This window comes from Falco naumanni, chromosome 3 (genome assembly GCF_017639655.2).
Source record: "Falco naumanni isolate bFalNau1 chromosome 3, bFalNau1.pat, whole genome shotgun sequence".
In the NCBI taxonomy this organism is placed as follows: Eukaryota; Metazoa; Chordata; class Aves; order Falconiformes; family Falconidae; genus Falco; species Falco naumanni.
Window position 1 is genome coordinate 70,615,303 of NC_054056.1, and position 20,643 is coordinate 70,635,945.

At 43.2% G+C, this 20,643-nt stretch overlaps 2 protein-coding genes across 6 annotated transcripts in view; one reads left to right on the plus strand and one right to left on the minus strand.

Annotated features, from left to right (window-relative positions):
- Window positions 1-2,761, minus strand: part of LOC121084553 (ethanolaminephosphotransferase 1-like) — a 57,383-nt gene extending 54,622 nt beyond the window's left edge. For both annotated transcript variants that reach the window (XR_005826775.1, XM_040586170.1), the window contains exon 1: window positions 2,654-2,761. The gene's annotated coding sequence lies outside the window, so the exon portion shown is untranslated. The remainder of the gene's footprint in view (window positions 1-2,653) is intronic.
- A 7,949-nt stretch (window positions 2,762-10,710) lies between these two features.
- Window positions 10,711-20,643, plus strand: part of SPIDR (scaffold protein involved in DNA repair) — a 209,100-nt gene continuing 199,167 nt past the window's right edge. For all 4 annotated transcript variants that reach the window (XM_040585563.1, XM_040585564.1, XM_040585565.1 and 1 more), the window contains exons 1-3: window positions 10,711-10,818; window positions 18,217-18,372; window positions 19,393-19,471. In XM_040585563.1, coding sequence (XP_040441497.1) covers window positions 10,804-10,818; window positions 18,217-18,372; window positions 19,393-19,471 — 250 coding nt within the window. In that variant the 5' untranslated portion in view covers window positions 10,711-10,803. The remainder of the gene's footprint in view (window positions 10,819-18,216; window positions 18,373-19,392; window positions 19,472-20,643) is intronic.

Here is a 20,643-nt window from a genome sequence, read left to right on the forward strand (position 1 = left end):
AGGTCTGCCATTCCCTTTGCGAGGAACCGTGCTGGTTTTGTTGCCAAGGCCCTCCTCCCACTGCAAACAGGAGACAGACAGTGCCCGAGACATACAATTGAAGCATTCATGGCAGAGAAATGAGTTCAGCTGTGTGAAAATTTTGAAAATTGCACAGTACTTTTTTCAGGCCAAGTTTACCTTCACAAAAGGAGTGGATGACACAAATTATTTTTTTAAGCTGCATTATGATCAGCTCCTGGATCAGTTCAGCAGATAAACTGTGCAAAGTATGGAGCATATTAAGCCACTGATACTAGTACAAATACAATGCTGCAATGCGATGCACAATGGAGAGGTGGATGTCCCTAGGCATGCTTCAGGCCTGGAAGCAATACCTTGTTTTAGCTCAGTATTGAACGTGTGCTAATGAATCCTTTCAGAGACTATCTAGCTCTTCACAGGGCTGGCCCGTGTACCCCTCCACAGCACTGTAGGGCTGGGTCCAACAAGGAACACGCTACAGAGAAAGCCAGGTGGTTGTAAAAAGAGATAACCTGTGTCTGCTGGGCACGGTGACCAAGTTTAGTGCCAGTCCTGCTGAGTAGGCAGCAGCAGTCTCCTCAGAGGGGCTGGGAAGCTGAAGGAGCAGGGTGAGGTGAGGCCCTAAGGCTGAAGGGGAGAACGGAGGAGATGGCAGCCAGAGGACAATAAGAGGCTGAAGAGCATGTGTCAGGCCAGGGAGGTGGTGACTGCAGAGCTGTGGTTGTGGTAGCAGCCCAGACACAGGAAGGTGAGGTGAGGAGGTGGGGAGGAGATTGCTGCAGTGATTAGTGTCTCTTTGCCTCTCCTTGCTGCACTCCTTTTGCATTTTTGGAGGACTTTAATGCACTGTGAGCAGCACTTCAGGAATGGGCCACCTGCCACATCCTCCTGCAACCTGGAGCACCAGGAAGATGGCGCAGAAACCCCACCAGCTCGGCAGCAGCTGCGTTTCTCTGGGTGTAGCCTATGTCATTTGGATTGACTGATTGGTTTGTTTAATTTATTTATTTCCAGGATGTCCCAGTCCCAAGTCACCTCGGATAATAAATAACAAACTACTTGATTCCACCTTTCTAAAACCTGAACTTACCATGGTTTTCCAGATCATAGTTGAACAGATACTTCTCAAGTGTGTTGGCTGATTGCTGTGATTAAGAAAACCACTTATTTTCTGCCCTTTGCAATGTTCCAAAAAAACCCCAAAGGAATTTTAATATACTCAACTAAAACATTTTATGTGATTCTGTCTTTTGGTAATCATTTGCCCTGTAATTCGTAAGTACTACACAACGTTACCAGTTTTAAAAAAAAAGTTATTTTGATTCTTCCCCATCTGCACTTGTTTGAAGCTACTTTCATTCAAGTGGTAAGGAAGAATGCAATAAAAGTGTTCCTTGTATTTGTACTACAAACTCAAATATTTCAGGAAAGTTACTTGAATAACATCTGATTATGCTAAAAATAGCTTTTTATTTTTCCTATGGTGATCTCAGTCAAGCCTGCGGCTCCACTGTTCAAGCACAGGCCTGCGCAACTTACGCCCAGTGGCCAGATGCAGCTTGCAGCATGTTTTATCTCGCTCGCGCTGGAGACGCACAAACAGGTTGGTACATTTTAACAAGCTGCTGTGCCTAACACATTCCTAGTAAGTGACTTTGAGAAGGCTCTTAAAACCGCAGTTACTCCACCATCCTTCACATCACAGTGAGCAGGCAGAAGTGCTGGTCTGGGGAAGGGAAGGGCTCGGTAGGAGCAGGGAGAAGCAGAGTCCCCTGGTTGGAAGCCAGGCTGGGAAGGCACGTGATAAAAGCAAGAAGCACAGTGAGCCCAGGGTAGGGACTGCTTTGGAAAACCTAACATAAAATAAAATGTCGGGCATTGTGCTGGTGGAAGCTGGTGTGCTCCCCACACTTTTAAGAGGGAATGGGCTGTGAGGGCGTGTGAACAGGATAGTAGGGCCCACCTCAGACACAGCTACAGCACCTGTGGGTAATCCCCGAGACCGCACCTGCATCATTCTGGGAACAAACCCAGGTATCTCACACGACTGCAACACAGCACTGGTAAATCAAGATATCGAATGACCCACCTATTCATCTGAATTCTGCAGGCCTGTCGTTTCCAAACCTGAGGTTCAGTTCAAGGTGTTGTGTTTTTGTTTTTTTTTTTTGTTTTTTTTTTTTAAAGTAAGCTTTTCTTTCCGTCTTTCTCATTTAGTTCTCAAAGCCAAAGCATTCCAGTGTACCAAGAACATGGATGGAGCCAGGCAAGCACGGCCAATGCACGCTCCCTTGCAGAAACAATTACTCCTAAACCGTGCTTCAATCCAACCCGCACGGCTTTCACAGACGTCGCTACTCAAAAGACCCAGTTAACTTTGTTTCCACCGGGACCCGCCGCTCCGTAACCACCCCGTTCCCACCCCGCCCCAAGGCAGACCCCGGCCCGCTGAAGGCCACCCTTGCGGGCGGGCGCAGCCGGGAGCCGCGGACCCTCCGGAGGCGGCGGGGCCGCACGCAGAGCGGAGCGGGGCTGGGCTGGGCGAGCAGCCGCGGCAGCCCCAGCACGCCAAACCGGCGGGACCCAGGGCAGCCGTACGCCGCTGCCTCCGACCCCCCCCCGCCGTTACCTTGTACTGGCGGAAGCCATCCAGCTGCCGGCCGCTGACATACCGCCACTTCGCCGCGCCGGGAAGGCGGCCGGGGGGGACGGATGGAGGCGGCGGGGCCGGGGGCGGGCGGAGGGAGGCTCCCCGGCCGCGCCCCTCGGCGCGGCCGGGGAGCCTCCCTCCGCCCGCCCCCGGCCCCGCCGCCTCCCTCCGACGTTTTATTTTAAGTAACGTGTTTTAGAAACGGGTGACAGTGAGGATTAAGGATTTTATCGCCCTCCCCCCCCCAGCACCGATCTGCCTCTTTCATCTCTTTATTACAGCACCTGCACCGCGTCGCGGCACGCTCCAAAGTAGCCAGCTGCAACAAGGTCTTTCACCAGCTCATACCAACATACTCTTCACGCTAGTCCCTCTGCTGCCTCCTCCTAGTCTCTCCTTAGCCAGGGCGCGCTCTCTCTTCTCCCGGCTTCTTCCTCCTCTTTCTCCCTTGGCTGCCCAACCATTTGACAGAACCAGCCACAGCTGCACCTTATCTACATCAGCCAACCCACCGCCCCTGAAGCCGGCCCGCAGCTGTATATTATCCATGCTAATTAACCCAGCTTCATTCCTTTACACTTCCCCCTTAACATTTCATACCTTATGTTTTTAACAATTATTACAACCTTTTTACAAATACATTTTTCATACAGCCCTCTATAATTCCTCTACAGCACCGGAGCCCTTCATGCCGCGTGGGCCCCCAGTGTGTTCTGCACCTCTGACCTCAAGGGGAGCGAGGCACTGGTGTGGGCAAGGGACTGGGAAACATCGGCAGTAACGTTTCAGCTGCAAATGCGTTTAAGTAGATGGCATGACACCTTGCGTTACCTTTGCTGTACACTATTAGATGGAGGGTTGAAATCATACACGTCGGGGTCTGAGATCTTATTGACCAAATGGAATCTATCCAGAAAGGAAATCAATGAAAATCCATTACTCATGCCCCCGCGAGCTCTTCCAGACACCTAATGCATTGTGAGAGCCAGTGTTATTTTACAGACTATGCAGGTTTGATAGGAATTATATAAAAGTTAAAATTGCTAAGTGCAAACCGTATACAGTGGTTCTTGTTCTGTGTTATTAATCACACATTAATCACCTGAGATATGCTTACACCTACATTCTGCTTCCAGCAGCAGCAGCTGAACTTCTGCTCTCGAAAGCAACTCAAAACTCTTAATACATGGCTTCAGGTTACTGAATTACAGCTCGATTCTAATTAGGAAAGCTAGTCTTTGGAGCTCATATTTTTCAGGAGCCAACTCTAATTTCATTTAGTGTTCATAGATTTTGAACATAGATTAGTGTTCCTGGATTTTGATTTCAGATCCTCCTCACTTCCCATTGTTATTATTGTATATGATGCTATTGAATCAATCTACAAGGGTACCCAAGAAAAGACTCATGACTGCTACTGTACTCAGTGCAATTTTTTTACACAAGTAAGTTCCTAAAACTGACCAAACCATTTTATAGTTATCACTTTCACTTCTTAACTCCAACACTCATAACCCTCAAACACAAAAGCAGAAATTTGGCTGGACAACTATTAGGAGTGTGATGGACAGCAGTAGAATAGGTGCTTCCTTTTCTGAAAGGTAGAAGGTAGCAAAGTATTTTTTTCTCTCTGCAGGCCTCTAAATTTATGTCAAAAAGTTGTGCGGTCACAAAGATATAGATGTAGAAGCTATATAGATATAGCAGATACAGAACACAAGTTTTATTTCCTATCCTCCTCTCAAAACTGTCTTGGTGATAAAGGAAACACTTCTTTAAAAAACCTGCATAAATACCCCACTAAACAGAGAATGTAAAAGATTACACATATGTAAAAATGCAATTTCACAAACTAACGTGCACATCAAAGGAGGCAGCGTTAGATAAGCTATACTGAAGAGAGGGAAACAGACTGGCGAATAGGTAAGGAACCTCACAGAGCAAGGTATGACACAAGTCATGCAACATTTGAGAACACTGTGGAAATTATACTGACATCAAAGCATGCAGGCTAGCCAAGCCCAGCAAGCAAAACCCACAGCCACATGGTTTACTGCTACACCTGATGTTCTCACTGTTTCCGTGCATACTCATAGATACGTTTAGAGGGTTTTCTATGGTTTAATTTTTCAATCTGAGATGTTTTATTAGAGTTCTTTTCAGGACAATTGTTTGAGCTGTGATCCAAGCTGTCTGTCCTACATGCAGGATGGTGGGAAGAGCAGTGAAAGCAGCCTTAGTGCTGTAGCACATTCTCTTGTGTCTTTTCTGGAAAACTGAGCTGTAGCCTGAGTAAAGAGGAGTTCTAACTGGCACCAGTGAGTATTACAACCTGAACAAACTTCCATTTCATGAGCTTGAGTGTGGATGAGGCAAATACTAAGACAAAGGCCCAAATCAGAGCACAGTTAACTTCCAGTATAGCAAAAGTTGGAAGTATTTTAACAGCTGTGGCCAGAACATTTGTGACAGTTCAGACTTTACTAAGTAAAGGACCCAGACATGACCCTCTGCAGCTCAGGGGAAATAATTCAAGGCCAGATTTGAATCCAGTGAATCAGTTGGGGAATTCTCGGGTCTTCAGTGCTGTTTACTAATTATGTGTAATACTGGGAGGAAAGCAGTGATTTATTATTTTGAAAGAGTGGGCAATTGTACCACTGGTACATGCAAGAAGAAGTTAAAAGGAACAGCTGTTCCACAGATATGAATGGTATTTGTTTAAAAAAGAAATCAAACATCAATACAAGTTATGTTCTTAATCCACCAAAATGGCAGGCAAAGAGATGAGGACTCAGGATGGCTTAGAATATATCTTTGACTTTCAGTTTTCACCCTGTTACAAGTTAGATGAAGAAATTAGTAATGATGGAGCTTCTTGCATAGGGAAAATTTGAAGGTAGCCATTCCTGAGATTAATCCATGGGACTCATCATCACAGAGGACCCTTTAAACAGACAGCTTAATCTTTGCTTCCTCTGCTGCAGATCACAGCTCCTTAGGGGTTTGCTCCATATTGTCATGGTGATGAAAGAAAAAGTCTTAAAATATCGCATCACTAGTTAATATACTATACTAATAAATAAAACAGGCTTGAATCCATTCTCAGGCTCTGAGGGCAAGTGGCATGGTACATCTTGTGGCCATGTAGTTAAACTCTCTACTTCCAAGTCAGGGCAGCCTTGTCCACACTGCCTACTGCAAAAAAGTCCTGGCACATGCTATCTCCAAAACAGTGCCAGGGGCACTGCTTAGGAATACGCCAGCTGGCAGGGCCTGATCCAGGCCAGGAAGGCTGCTGACAACTCAGCAGCAAGGACAATCACAGGAGAGTACTCAAGCTTGTGCTCTGGCTCCCTCCAGTTCGGTGATGGGGAAGCTTGGTGACCACTGGACCCAGCTGTCCACACTGCTTACATGTTTACCTTCTTCCTAGCTATGCTCTGCATCACGCCAGCTCACTTCAGGCTGCTGTGGAGCAGCTAGCCTCAAACAGTATGGGTGCACACAAATCCATGCCAGTCAGCCTTTTTTCCCCTCAACAGTGTAGCTATTCTTGGCTTAAGTGATGCTTACTTATTAAACTGAAAAGACCTTCTTGACTGCAGAGAGTCAGCAGACCCCATCCACTTTTCAACATCTTATCTGGGCATGGCATTGCTTGCGGTTTTTCGAGAACAGCCTTTGTAAAGTCTTCAGCACAAGGGTACACCATAGTTATGATTAAACCAATTACGCTAAAGTAGTATTAGTACTGGAGCTAAAAGAGATAATTCAGTTTCTGAAGTTACTAAAATATATAAAGTGCAATGTTAGTACCTCAGTAATTTTATATCTCGTTGAATTTAACAGCAAGAACTTTGGAGGGAGTAAACAGGTCTAATTTTGAAGTTTAAAAAGTACCATATTTTCCAGCTCTGAATATGTGCCTGCATTTTTCTTTACCAGTTAGACCTGAACCAAAGTATTTTGGTGATAGAGTTTGGTTTCAGCTTGGAAAATCTTATTTCGTGTTTATCTTGTTCAACTACAGAGATATCTATATAAAAAGTAGGCAAATATGCTTCCCAAATGTTACTGTTTGTCAGAAAGTTACGCACTTGTATTTCTTTTATCGCACTAAACACAAAGAAATAGCAGGAGAAGACAGTAAGATGCCCCGTGCAGTGCTTGGTGGTGGGATGCTGAAACGGCGGCGCTTATGCCCAGCACACAGCCACCCTGTGCCGCTTGGCAGCCAGAAGGCCCCAGAGGCTGCAGACCCTCGTGGCTTTATGGCCTAGGGGCAAGGGCTGGCATAAAGATGCTTCTCAGGTATGCCAATTCATTTTAAATCTATTTTTGGTTTTGATTCTGAAATGATCAGCTAGGAATTTTTAATTTGCATGAATGTAGAAATTTGACTCCATTTGCTTCACTAAAACCTGGCATCCCCTGAGGGTTGTTTGTGTTGGGTTTTTTTCCACAGGTTTACAGCTTACGTTGTCATAGCCATACATCATATTGTGAAGTGGTACAATCTATAGTGGAACTGACACTGCAGTTTGGAGATTAAGAAGTCTGAAGTGTTTCATGTTTCCTAGGAAACCTTAGACAGCCTGGAATCACCAAACTGTATTACAGTCTGCAGGACAACATTGCTTTGGATGTACATTGGGGATCTGTCCTTGGGTCTAGCCTAGGCCTTGGGTCACCTCTTGCCTGATAGATTCATAAAAATCTAGCTGACCCTAAAAGACAGATTCTGAAATACTTAACAACTTTTTCTATCTCATCCCAGTTAAGTGGCTGGGTTATTTGTAACTTTTAAAACTTTACTACAGAAACAATTCAAGCCAAAAAAATTCTCTATGTTGGACTTTGACATTGTCTGTACCAGGCTTTATGCACCGGAAAGCTTTTAAAGCTGAAACTTAAAGCTCCGTAAGAGGAAACTAATCCATAAACCCATGTTAGAATGAAGGACAGACACAATCAGTCAACATAAACAAGTTCTCCAAATGTCAGTTATTTAAGCCTCCTTATCTTTTGACTCATTTGTATAAAATACATTTTGTTTCTTTGAGAGAAAAGTTCTTTCTACAGAGGGATTGAGAAACTTCAGTGCAATCAACAGCACCACCAAGAAATAAACACTTCTTTCTGGACTTCACTAAAGAAATCCAGTTTTATTGTTAACAGGAATTTCATATTTTTCATAGAATTGTCATGCAACAAAAATACAAAAAGTATAAAATTTCTTAATGTTCCCTAAGCAGCAGTAAATTTGATCTTGAGCACACATGTGGTCAATCAGTGTATCAGATAAAACAGCAAACTCAAACTATTATTTAAGCCTGTGAGAACACAGATATGCTTGCACATGTAGGTGAAAAAACAGTTCTTAAAAATTATATAGCAAATTGTGTTAATTATGACTTCCAAAAACACAATGCACAGAATTTTTTACCAGACTTAAAGAATAATCTACTGTTATTATGAAACTTAAGCTTTCATCAAGAAGCATGGCATCTATTATTCTTTCTCCACAGAAACATTATTTTTTAAAAAAATCGCAGCTATATGTTAATTCCTAATAGATAGGGAGGTTTTCTGACCGGTTTTCTCTATTTCCATGCCATTTCAGTACTTGTGAAGAACATAAAAAATAATTGAAGGAAATCTATTGATTGAGTCACCATTTTACTGACTGAATGAATACCGAGCAAAAATGAACTCCAAATCAAATATAAGAATAAACGTAGTTTATTATATTACAATATAACAAAGGAAAATAGAATAGAGTATGGTAAAGGGAAACAGTACTAGTTATTACACACAATGTGATAGAAGACCAATAGGAGCAAAGCATCAAATCATTACTGCAAAGTGTTAGATTAAGAAAAGGATACATCACCAATTACCACCTTAACATCATCCAGGCCCACACTGTGGCTGGGAAGCCCCGTAGCAGCTGCTGCCAGTCTCTTGGTACCTGGGAAATTCCTACACAGTGCGTCCACCTGTAGGCAAGGTTTCTGGCCCAGTCCTGGAGCTTCCCACTTTTATATTCGGTGAAAAACATGTAAACTTTTAAGTTCATGCTAAGTGTAGGCGTGCACTGTCTCATGATTTGTAAGATTCACACATGACAGGGATGCTGGCCAGACATCTGAGCCTGGTAGAGTTACCATCATGACACAGCTGCACATGGTTTACTATCTGGATGGTCCTGCTCATGTTTTGCTTGTTCATGGGGCTCAGGACAAACACCACTTGCTCATTAAAGTTGTCCTTGAGGTCACTGTCCAAGTTAAACAATTCCTAATTAAAGATAAAGACTTTTTCATAAGCACTGATCAATTTAATAAATTTTCACCACAGTCATCGTCTTGGGATTCTATAGAAGTTCCTCCCAGGTGTTAGCATCCTGGAATCCTTGGAAGGAGTTTATGTACAGAAAAAATTAAGACAGACTCAGTACCACTCATTTCCCCATGGTTTAGCTCCAACATAAGGACTATTTAACTGAATAGTGCACTAACATACTTTGTCAAATATCAAAGAAAACCACTTCTGATGATGTATAATAGATGATGTATAATAGAATTCATTTGTTAGTCTAATAATTTCAGAAGAAAGACTGTAAATTTTTGGAAGGATGAGAACACAATTGCTTTTAACTCTGTTTTGAACATAACAATCAAGACTATATGGGGTTTGGATGATGAGGTTTCTGGCTCTCCTCTCTTTGCAAAATGTGCTTTAATTAGTGGCAGTTTTATAAAGGGAATACAAGACAGGTATTGGCCACAGGGTGCCTTGGAAAAAATTCAAACTGTAAACTATAGACATATACATCTAATTAGGGTTTAATAATAAAAATGCAGTCATACAGTACCTTCTATCAAAAGTGCTTTATAAATTCTAATTAAGCTATGTGATACAATTCTCTCATTTTACACAGGTTGTTTATTATTCTGAACTGTTTAACAGCAGCACTGACAGCCTAAGCAACCTTCTCAAGAACATACAAAAAGCAATGAAAAATAACCTCTCTGTCCCTTCTCTGCCAGTGTTTCCATTTGTACCAGAAAAACATTTTCAAAGGTCATCAGCCTTTTTTCCCCTTCATTCACTTGCAATTATAATTTTATGGAAAAGAAGGTCTATTCAAAGCAGTTTCAGTTCCAAGCCCCTATATCTTGGTACTACCGTTACCCTTTTTGTCTGTAGCTTTAACAGCTTACTTGTTGCTTAGGGAGTTAAAAGTTTCAAGTTAACAGCTTCACTGCAAATGTATTTTTTAAAAAGCGTCTTGTCCTGTGTTTAGACATTATTTGTTTAGATATCTAGGCAGTGTTTATAACCCAGTGCTTGCTTGGTTTCCTTGTGGTGTTAAACAGCCCCACTCTTGAGATTTTACTTCCGAGTCAACTCGGGTATCATGAAGGATGCAGAGCCAAAACATCTTCCACAACAAACGCAGCTCAGCTCTCCACGCCGCCCCCTCAGCAACCTGGGCCGGCAACTCAGCCAGTGCCCAGGGCCAAGGAACAGACAACCCAGGCCGCAGCCCCTCCTCGTCCCCAGCCCCACCTGAGCCCACGGAGCAGCCCGGCAGCGGCGGATGACCAGGCCAAACCCGCCCAGCCCGGGGGGACGCCGTGCCAGCGACGGCGCTCCCCGCCGAGAGCGCCCCACGGCTCCCGGTGCCCGGCCCGGCCCGCCCCGGCGGGGCCCGTTAAGGCCGTCTCTCTAACCGCCGCGCTGCGAGGACACCCTGCCGCTGCTGGGCAGGAGCACAACACCCTGCCCTCAGCGCGGCCCACGGCCCCAGCCCCGCAGGGAGAACGGGATGGAGAAAGCGGGCGGGGGGAGCCCTAAAAAAAGAGCAGCGGCGCCCCCGCCCGCCGCGCCGCGTCCGCCACACCCCTCCGCACCGCCAGAGCCCCGCCTCCCCGTGACGTCACCCGCGGTGCGCCACGCCAGCCCAATCAGGAGCCGGAGAGCTGGCGGCGCCAAAGCTGTAAAGGGCGGGGGTGTAGCCGCCAGCTCGGGGAGGGGAGCGGGCTGGGGGTTCCCTCTTGCCCCGCCCCCGGGGCTCCCCCGCCACGTGACAGGGGACGTGGCCGCCTGGTCAGGGGGCGATGCCCTGTAGGAAGGTACCTGCGCGCGCGCGGGAGGGGAGGGGGCCGCGCGGCGCGGGCGGGCCGGGGGCTCCGGCGGGCCGGGCGCGGCGGGTGGCGGCCGCCCTGGCCTCCCCTCGGGGCCCTGCCGGCAGCGGCGCTCTGTGCTGTGGCCTCGCTGTGCGCCCCGGCCGCCCGCTGCGCCTTGCGGCCCCGGTGTGAGGGGCGGGCGGCGGCGGAGCAGTCCCCCCCCCCCCCCTCAGGCCCGATCCCGCAGCTCGCGTTGCACGCCCTGGGCCCGGGGCGGCGGCGTAAGGAAGGCAGCCAGCCAGTCGGGTGGCTCCCCGGGAAGGGGGTCTGGGCGGCGGGTCCTGTTCCCTGCGCCCTGGCCGGGCAGGCGGGGGCAGGGCCCGCCGAGGTCAGCCTGCGAGGACGCGGCTGCCGGGGGGCGACTCGGCGGAGGCCACGCTGGGCTCTGGCTGCGCCGCGGACCCCGCAGGAGGAGGGTTCGCTCCGGCTTGTTCCGAGGCACGACGCGTGTGTGCTGGCGGCCCGCCGCGGGGGGCGGGAGAGCGGGTCCGCCGCCCGCGCGGTGTGCTGGGTTGCGCAACGCTGACCTTCATCGCTACGGAGTGGAAGCACAGCTGTACTGAGGGGAAAATGTGCAATACAGCCTGGTTTTTAGATGACCGTCGGGGGCAAAGTGCAGGGAAAGTAAAACTATGAGAGGAAGAGACTTGTCAACGTTGCCTGGCTTAATATTCTCTCGAGTAGCTTCGCTGCCTGGTGCACGAGTGGGAGTGGAGGGAGAAGCGCCCGGCGGTTGCTGTGGGTCTCCACACTGGCGGTTCGCTTGGCAGCTGGTGGTATCTGCAGGACGGCGATTCGGGTGCTGCCCGTGACTTAAGTGCTTGTGCTAATACTGAGATGCTGCTGAAGGGCAGACTGCAAGTGTCATTTGCGGCATAAATACAAATCCAGTTCAGATGGATCGGGATTCTAAAACCTTTCGTTTTCTATTTAGCGTATGAGTAAAATGGTGTGAATACACTAATTTTAAAATAATCACACTTGAAATCGGTTTTCACGGAAGAAGATATCAGCAAGTTTAAAACAACATCCTACATTTAATTTACCTTGTATTACTGATCTGATACATATTTTCTTCTAAAACTTGAAGTTTTTGACCAGTAAAAGAACTGCACACTTTGACTGCCGAGGTTTAACCAACTCTTGTTGCAATGTGATGGCAGCTTTTGATAATAGTACTTTCTTTTGCGGACAAAGATAATGTTCCTCATTTACTGTATCACTGGTCAAGTGAAAAGACAGCAGTCTTCTCCACTTGCTGACTATTAATTAAGCCATTCAAAAAAACAAACCAACACAATACATAACAAAATAGTATAATACTGTTACAGTATCCTACACATTTTTGATAATTTAATCTTGCAAAATTTTTTCTGATTTAACCATTTTGATGGAGTGAAGATTTCAGTCTTAACTGCTTGCCACCAGTTATTGACACAAAATGCATTTCAATAGTATTCTTATTCCTTGAGAGTGTTTATTTTTTTCCTCAATGTAGGCTTATAGTAATTTATATTCTTGCTTAAATAAGCTTGTATAGGTTAAAAAAATCCTGACATTCAAATGGTAATGTTAAATACATATATATATATATCAGTCAATGAGAATAGCCTTTCATTGATTAGTAAAAATCATGAACACAAAGAAATGTTTTAAAACAGTGTTCTAAAAATATCAGTCTCCTATACCAATATCAATAAGAAAAGTATTTTGAGATTTTTTTTTTCCTCTTTCCCACATGCATGCTGACAGCTTGGAGGGAGGGATGCCAGGTCATTGTGACTGTGGTCATACAGTTTAGACTTTTTCATGAATGATTACAACTTAACGAGGTCCTTTCTCAGGTTCATATGTATTCTTGCAAATTGCCTTTGGAAAATATACATACTGGTTTTCATAGGAATAAAAAAAAATAACCTTGGCTTGAAAAAAATATGACTACAGTTTTAATTCTGTAACCTTTATTTGAATCCTCACTTGAGGGTTTCAAATGCAAGGATGTTTTAATATTAAATTAAAACTGCACTTTCTATCTAGGCAGGAAAAACAGTAATTATACTTTCAGGAGCTCAGTAGTGTGTTCAGCTGAGTTTTGCCGAAAATGAGATGCATGTTTTCAAACCGAGTTTTGTGCTATCTTAAAATTGTGCTTTTGAAGCCCAACACTTCTTCTAGTTTATGAGTACTTTTATGTGAAGTCTCTTGAGGGCGAAGGTGAAAGGTGCGGATGGTTATTGGTCAGTGTTTGGTATTTCTGTGTACTTTTATGCAATGGTTTCCTTTGTTTTTAAAAATATGAAAAGCCTCTGGAAACTAGAGCTGTGATTTTCAGCACTTTATTGTTTGTTCTGCTCTGTTTGGGAAGAATTAATAATTGTATTTGAATACTTCTGAAGTGCTTAAGTGACATGACTAACATGGATTTGCATGTCAGTAGCAGGAGGAGTTCATGTAGTAGAACATTTTATTATATTTGTCCTTCAGCTAATGTTGTTTTTAGTGTTAGAGAAGATGAACTGTCAAAGAAATGCCACTTGTATATGAAGTAGATAATATATTGGTTCATGTTTTCCTGCGGGTTCATTCTGTGGTTTTTGGAGCAGCCCCAAGAAAGTGGGATTGTCTGGGGTGTAAAGGGCTGTGATATAGTCCCAGTGATTTAATATAGGGTATTTCTGGGTAACAAGTATTTGGCATATTTAGTGATATAGATCAGTTGAATGGAGGTGTTCTAGATAGGAACATCTATTTAAAAATCAGATCCAAATCCCTGGCCCCATATTTCTTGTATTCTGTTGCATAATCACTATGTATATTTCTTGAATTTTCAGAGAGTCTCTCCCTTTTCCTCATACCTGTACCCACGTAGGCTGACTTACCTTTATTCTCATTGGAAATAACTAAAGAAGTAACGGGAGAAGGATTGCTTGCCATGCCTTTTACATGAAGGGCTTGATCCTAATTCCACTGACACCATCAGGAGTGACTTAATTTTATTTCACTTCTTTGGAAGGGGCTGCTCCAGTGACGAAATGCAGTACTTCTGTGAACAGAGGTCCACAGACAATTTCAACATGAGGTAGCCATCCTAGCCTCCCCTTTTTTAACTCAGAACTTCAGAGGTCATATTTTGTCTTCAGATGCTTTACACAATTCACAAGATTATTTGCCTGACTCTTTGTTTTGTGATAAATCCTGATTTTTGCAGTACACCAGGTCTGTGTGCTCTAGCTCTTTTGAGCCCAATTCAGTGATACATATTTTTTTAATACCAATACCTTTCTAGACACTTCATGCATAACATTAATAAGTTACACAAGATCTTTTTTGTGTGCCCTGTTTTTATGCCAGAGGAAGAAGATGAGGGTTAACCTTGTGACTCAAGATTAAGAGAACTCACTGTTGCTGCATTTCTTTGGGAACAGCACGGCCTTCGGATTAGCTTAATTATAAATATTTATTCCTGAGAAGCAAGTTACTTAAAATATTAGTTTCTCTGTTGCCTTGAAGCAGGCTGGAGTGGAAGCAAAGAGCCTTTAAAACTTGACATTTCTGCATGCCAGCTCATGCATTCCTGCAGAGAGGTCCTTGGACACCAGACCTCTGGGCCAGGGTGTCAGGGAGCAGCAGATGCTGCAGCTCTGCAGGGGAAGGGTGAGGGTGGTCTCCCCAGCAGAGGCACCATCCCACCACACCCAAAGGTGAAGAGCTGAACAGAGGCCCCGTAGAGCTGCCTCCAGATCACAACTACCCACTCCTGAGCCTCGCAGCTGGCCTCCCTGCTGTTGTACTGCATTAGTAATTTGAAGCACGGTGACACTAGCTGTATGTGGGAAGTATGGTCACTGTGTTTTGCTTCCGTTCTTTGCATTGTAACCTTCAGCCAGAGGGAACCCTCTGGTGTTGGTGGTTGTCCTTGAGAATTTTTCTCCTGAATTGCATGTCTTGTAACCTCCTATCTATGTATATCTGTAACTGCTATTGCACACTGTTCATATTTTTAATAAAAATACATTTGTGTGCTTTACATTTGTATCTGTACATAAACATTACTTTACACATGTTGAAATGATATACTTTTGCATGGCATATTTTTCTTTTAAAAATATGTTTAGGGTGGGTGTGTATATATGTGCACCCATACATGTGCATGCATGCAGTGCTGCTTTGACAAACCTCCCTTTCAGTAACTGTGGGTTGAAGCTGTAGGTCCGCTTTCCCAAGTTCACTTCAGGTATTTACATGGAGAGATTGAAATTGTCAAGGAGTTTGGGATGTGAGTAGCTGTCATTAGGGTTTGTTTTTTCATTTTTTTTTTTAAGGTGGAGTAGGATGTGGGAAATGGTGGAAAGTTGTCTGCATTAAAGGCATGGAGCTGTAAGTCACTACTGTCAATATTGACAATCCTAAGTCCTCTTTCTCTTCCGTCCAGATGGTGTCTGTCAGAAATTTGCAGTAGCTGAAGAACATCTCATGTAAAGGGTGTATTTCCTTACTTTGTTGTTCTGGAACTTCAGGAACTGTGTTCAGTTTTTCTCAGTAACTATAGTGGCTATAAATTTCTGTGTGGTGGTAGCAGAAACTCTCAGATTTTCCTGTATCTGGGGAGAAGAAAGTATGGTGAGATAAAGAGGTAATTAACCAGAGCTGCCAGCAGTACTGATGGTTATTCAGGTTGTAATTAAACTGACATTGTGTCAAGCAGCTGCTGGAGTGGTCCCACTGGTCCTTGTATCCTTTCTTCTGCTGCTGTGCCAGCTGTAGGTAACTAGTGCTTCTTCCCAAAATAGTTTTCTGCCTGTTTGGTTCCTTGTCACAGTGTCTGCACGGTCTGGCAAGTGCCAAGTGCTCAGGAAGAAGAAGGGGGAGAGGGGACTCCAGTTACTTCTGATTTGCCATGAGACCACCTGCACAAATACATCCCTGTAGTGCTGCTCTGAAGACCTGAGCAGCCCTGCCTGTATCCAAGCTAGCAAAGTGCAGGATTAAGTAACATTCTTCTGTCATTAAGTCATTAACTATTAAAATTTGCTTTTTGCCTGTCACTGTCTAGTGCTTCTGAAGGAGTATTCCAGCTATTTGAAAGTCACTCCCAGTGCCACTTCACACTGCACTCCTAATGATCTAAATGTAAGCGTAACTACATCCTCTAAGCATAAAACCAGCTATTTATTCTACTCATATTAGTCTGGGGTTTTTTAATCTTGTCAACTGTAAGTATACCCTTCTTATATGCATCGTAACCCTTCTTACTTAGGGAGAGGCAGTTAACATACAGCTTTTATCCTGCCGACTTTTATATGGCATCCCCTTCCCAAATCTTGACAGTTGTGCGCCACTGGCTGTACCTCAGCTGCCACGTGTGGTTTTTTTGTCCCCTGTGCCTTATGCTGTGCTCTTTCTTCACTCTGTTGGTATTGGACAGCATACAGAAATAGAGGGATTCTGTGTGTCCGGGGATTTAATGATTTTAAGAATAATGTGGATGAGAAACTTGAGAGAGTAGTTCTCTAGTGCTATGTTCGTTAGGCTTTCTAACAGTAGAAATATATTACAAAGCCTGTTTCATGTAACTCTTTGTGCATGCATTTTTGTGGCTTTTTCACTTATTTTGCAATTGTTTCTGCTTTTAATTGACTATCAAAAGCAGTGTATTGTAAAGTTGCATGCAAGTTGTAGTGCTACTGTTGGCACAGATCAGCATTTTTCAGCACTGGATTGTCCTATTTAAGAAGCAAGCTTAGATAAACCATATTTTATACTGTAAAGTTTTGTCTGTGAAATGGATCTTGCAAAATCTTCCAGAAGCTATGAAAATATACAAAAAAACCCCTAAACTAGAGCCATGGCATGATTTTGAGCCTTGGTGCACCATTGGCTGTACAGTCAGCTCTGAGCCTGAGAAAAGTCATCCAGCCTGAGGGACATGCAGGTGAAACAAATGTCTCCAACTAAAGTGAGGTCTTGCTGTGACATCTTGCTGCAGAACCAAAAAAATGGGCCTTGATGTGTTTCAGTGGTTAACATTTGCCCTGTTCATGCTTTCTGCTGTGCAGAAGCAGAAGTACTTACCAAGAGGATAGCACAGTGTAAAGGTTCATGTCTAAGCACTCTGGACATTGAGGCTTGGGCCAGCATCTTCACTGGGAGGAAGGCGAGGTTTAAATTCCCTTCATGTCATAATATTAACCTTTCTTGTTTAAACTGCTGTAGCTGCCTTACTTGATATCATGTCCCTATTAAAGCGCTTTGGACACCTTATACCACATAATATTCAAGATTTTACTTTTCATTTATACTTCTGTGGGGGTTGTTACGTGGACAGTTTGACTTTGGTGATAATGAGCTCTTGTAGTAGCTGCTTTGCAGTGTCAATACCCCCAGCAATTTTAGAAGAGGCTTTTAGCAAAGTCAGTTACTGTCCGAGGAAACTGACATTTGTTTTACTGTCGTCATTTGACAATAGGTCAGGCTGACTGAAGGGGCGAAGATGCTGTTCACTGCTCACTTTTGAAAAGTGCTTGTTTCATTCTTGTGAGCACTCAAAAGGTCTAGAGGAAACAAATATGCATTATCAGTTACAAAATGGATAAAAGTTGCCAAAGACCTTGGCAGGGGTTTTGTGCGTATTTTTCTTAGTTCAAAGTATGTATGGTTGAGCAGCCTGGCTGAAAATACATGTGTTGATTAACATAACTTTGGAGTAGTTACTAAATACGGGTAGGAACTTTGTTACTTGAGAAAGTGTATCAGAAGAAGAAAGATATATTCAGGCAGATAATGTAGTCAACATATTGTAAGATAAGTTTCAGTAACGTAGCGGGCTAAGATATTTGTTGTGCTAAATATCAAATTATGTGTGTAAACTGGTGTAGAATCTGCAAGATAACTTTGGATATAACAGGCAATTCTCTCATCTTCAGCTATTCTCAGGCGTGAAAATCTACTGCATGAAATTAGCACTGGAAGGCTAGTCAGCATCCTGTTTCATGACTTACTTAAGAGTCCAAATGACTTCCAGCATCCCACATAAGGGGAAGGCATCATTCATCTACTGTTTTTTGTGAAATGATTATAAAGCCAAATGTAATGGAGATAAACAGAAAGTAGTGTACTTCCAAAAAAATAAATTTAGCTGTGGCATTGGTGGTGGTGTTATTATTTAGCGTTGCATAAAAAAATGGTTGCAAGTATTCAAAACTTTTTTTGCTCAGGTCATTAAAAATTGGTATTTAGGTTTGTAAGTATTCAGAAAATACTTAGGGGCAGTCTAGATTAAGTACAGTTAACCTGAAAAGAATTATGTGTACACAGTGTTTTTAATGGATTTGTTTTCCTTTGTAGCGGAAGCGATTTTGGAATGCAGAATGTGCACGCTTCCCAGATGAGACACTGCTACAGCTGAAAAAATCAAATGTCAGGCCATCAGTGGCTGCTGCTTCGATTTCCAATGCATGGCTTAGGTGTGGGGATGGTTTTCAGAATACTTCAGCGCTGGAGGTAAAATGCTGGCTTAACGGTGTAAGAAAGAGATGCAAACTGACAGTTAAACCAATTTCCATGCTTGACTGAGTTATAAGATGTTGCCCTTTTTTGGTGTTGTTTCCCAATTAACAACATATTGTTATAACTGTCAAAGTAGACAAAAATGGAAATAAGGTTACATAAGAGCATTGTCTTGTTAGTGTAATTTTCCAAGCTTACATTAACATATTATGTTCTAGATAACGTTTATCAGTTTGAAAATTTCAATAATGCACCGAAAGATGCAAAAGTAATTTCACATTTGGGATGGAGTACTGCATTTCCTAAAAAATATGGAACAAAAAGACTCAAGTTTGCTTCTGAAGATTTTTTTGCTAGATCTAAAGAGTATGTTTGCAATAATGAATTCACTGTAGAAAATCCTGCTTTTTGATGACCCATGCAGATGTGGATCTTGGTGCAGATGCTCTTTTAGATGATATATCTAATTATGCTTATTTTTTTGTGTTTGTGTTGGTCTTGTTGGTCATAAGCAGAGATGTTCAGTCAGCTCTGAGTGAGAAGTGCTCTGTGCTGAAAATCTTCAACCAAGTTGCTCTCTATTTCTTCTGGTACTTAGCAGTCACAGTGTAGCATGGCTTGTGTGATTTAAGAAAATTAGAGACAGAGCCACTGAGTGCTTCTTTCTGTAACCTTTGAATAGGGCACATGCTTTATCAAGCGTGATCTTCTTGCCTGCTTTTGATTCTTAATGCTGAAAATACTGGCTCTTGTTCTTTGCAAGGTTAGATGTGATTCCTGTCATAGTTACAGTAAGTTTGTTTCCCAAAACAATGAAAATTAAGCTTTTATGTTACTATTCTTATGCTTTATTACCTTATTCATTATACTGCAGTCTAGTAGGAGATACAAAAACTAAATTGAAATTGTGCTACTAAGTTGTGGTGAGTGAGTAACAGTAGTTTTGAGTGTATTACTAAATGTTAAAACTGCCTTTAATATCTTGGTGATTGAATCTGTCTTTTTTTAATATAGTCCTTGAGACCTACTGGTAAGAAATCCAGGATTAAGAAGCATCTTGGTCCACTGTTAACATCTGCTGAAAGCGCAGCGGGTACGTTATAACTATTTCATGTTAGCATTGTCAGCAGATTGCCACTTTGTTTTGCCCTTTATCAAGGTAGAAGCTGGCTCAAAATACTGATTGCTTTCTTCTTCTGTTATTGTCATCAGAAGCTAATTTTGATAAGAGACACAGTTGTGATGCTATTGTGATTGGGCTCCTCTGTTCACCTAGAGTGCCACAAATACATTCTGCAAAGCTTCAGCTATTGGTCTTGAACAGGTGAAAGAAGCATCACCAATGCTGTCTATAGTGTGTGTTCTAGCAGGAACAGGATATTTAAATTCTCCACATATATAAGAGGAGGGAATGTAAAGCAACTCTTAGATGCCTAGTTAGAGGGTAAAATTATTTACTCTAATGCTAGAGACAGACAAGCAGGCATGAGAGAAAATATGTATTTTCTAAGAGCAATAGATAGAAAAACAGAATTTTGCCAACATCCTGCTTTCACAGTCTTCTGTATGCACCTGAGTCTGTTTAATTTTGTGATTTTAAAAAAAAGAATTCTAGGCGTAATAAAGAGGAGGAGGACTTACTGACTCATTCCAGTTCTTTCTCTTTTTGAGTCCAGAGGAAAGGAAAGAAAGAGGGGGCAGTAGTTTCTTCAGTCTTTGTATTTCTACTTGCTTCAGCAGTTGTGCTGCTTCTGTTGGGGTGAAGTAGGTGACCTGCTGGGCACCTTTTGAGTATCTTTTAGGGTTCAAAAATCACACCTTTCTAGATTTCTGAAAAAAACCCCAAACCCTAAAACTCTGTGTTGCAGGAGGAGGTGTGGTTATGTTTCTCTTCTGGGCCCTCCTGCCTAATTCCAAGCCCCCAGTAATTGTCTGACTTCCCATTTACCTAATAAGCTTTAGATAGTGGTAGGAAATGGAAGTTCTGCCTTCCTATGGTTGCTAATTCTGTGTGCTCCGTGTTAAGTATTAATCCTTTTCCTCTTGCTTTTGTTATGAAAAATCATGGAGAAAGGTATTTGGAATTTAAATGTCTCCCTTAAAAAACGCGCCAGCTGTTCTTTGTTACTCCTGAAAAGTTGAATGTTTTTTTTTCTCTTGGGATAAGACTGGAAAGTAACCTCTACTGATGGAATACTTTTATTTGTTTATTATTCATTGTATAAAGTCAAAGAAAGCCCAATCCCAGAATTCTAAGGACAGTCT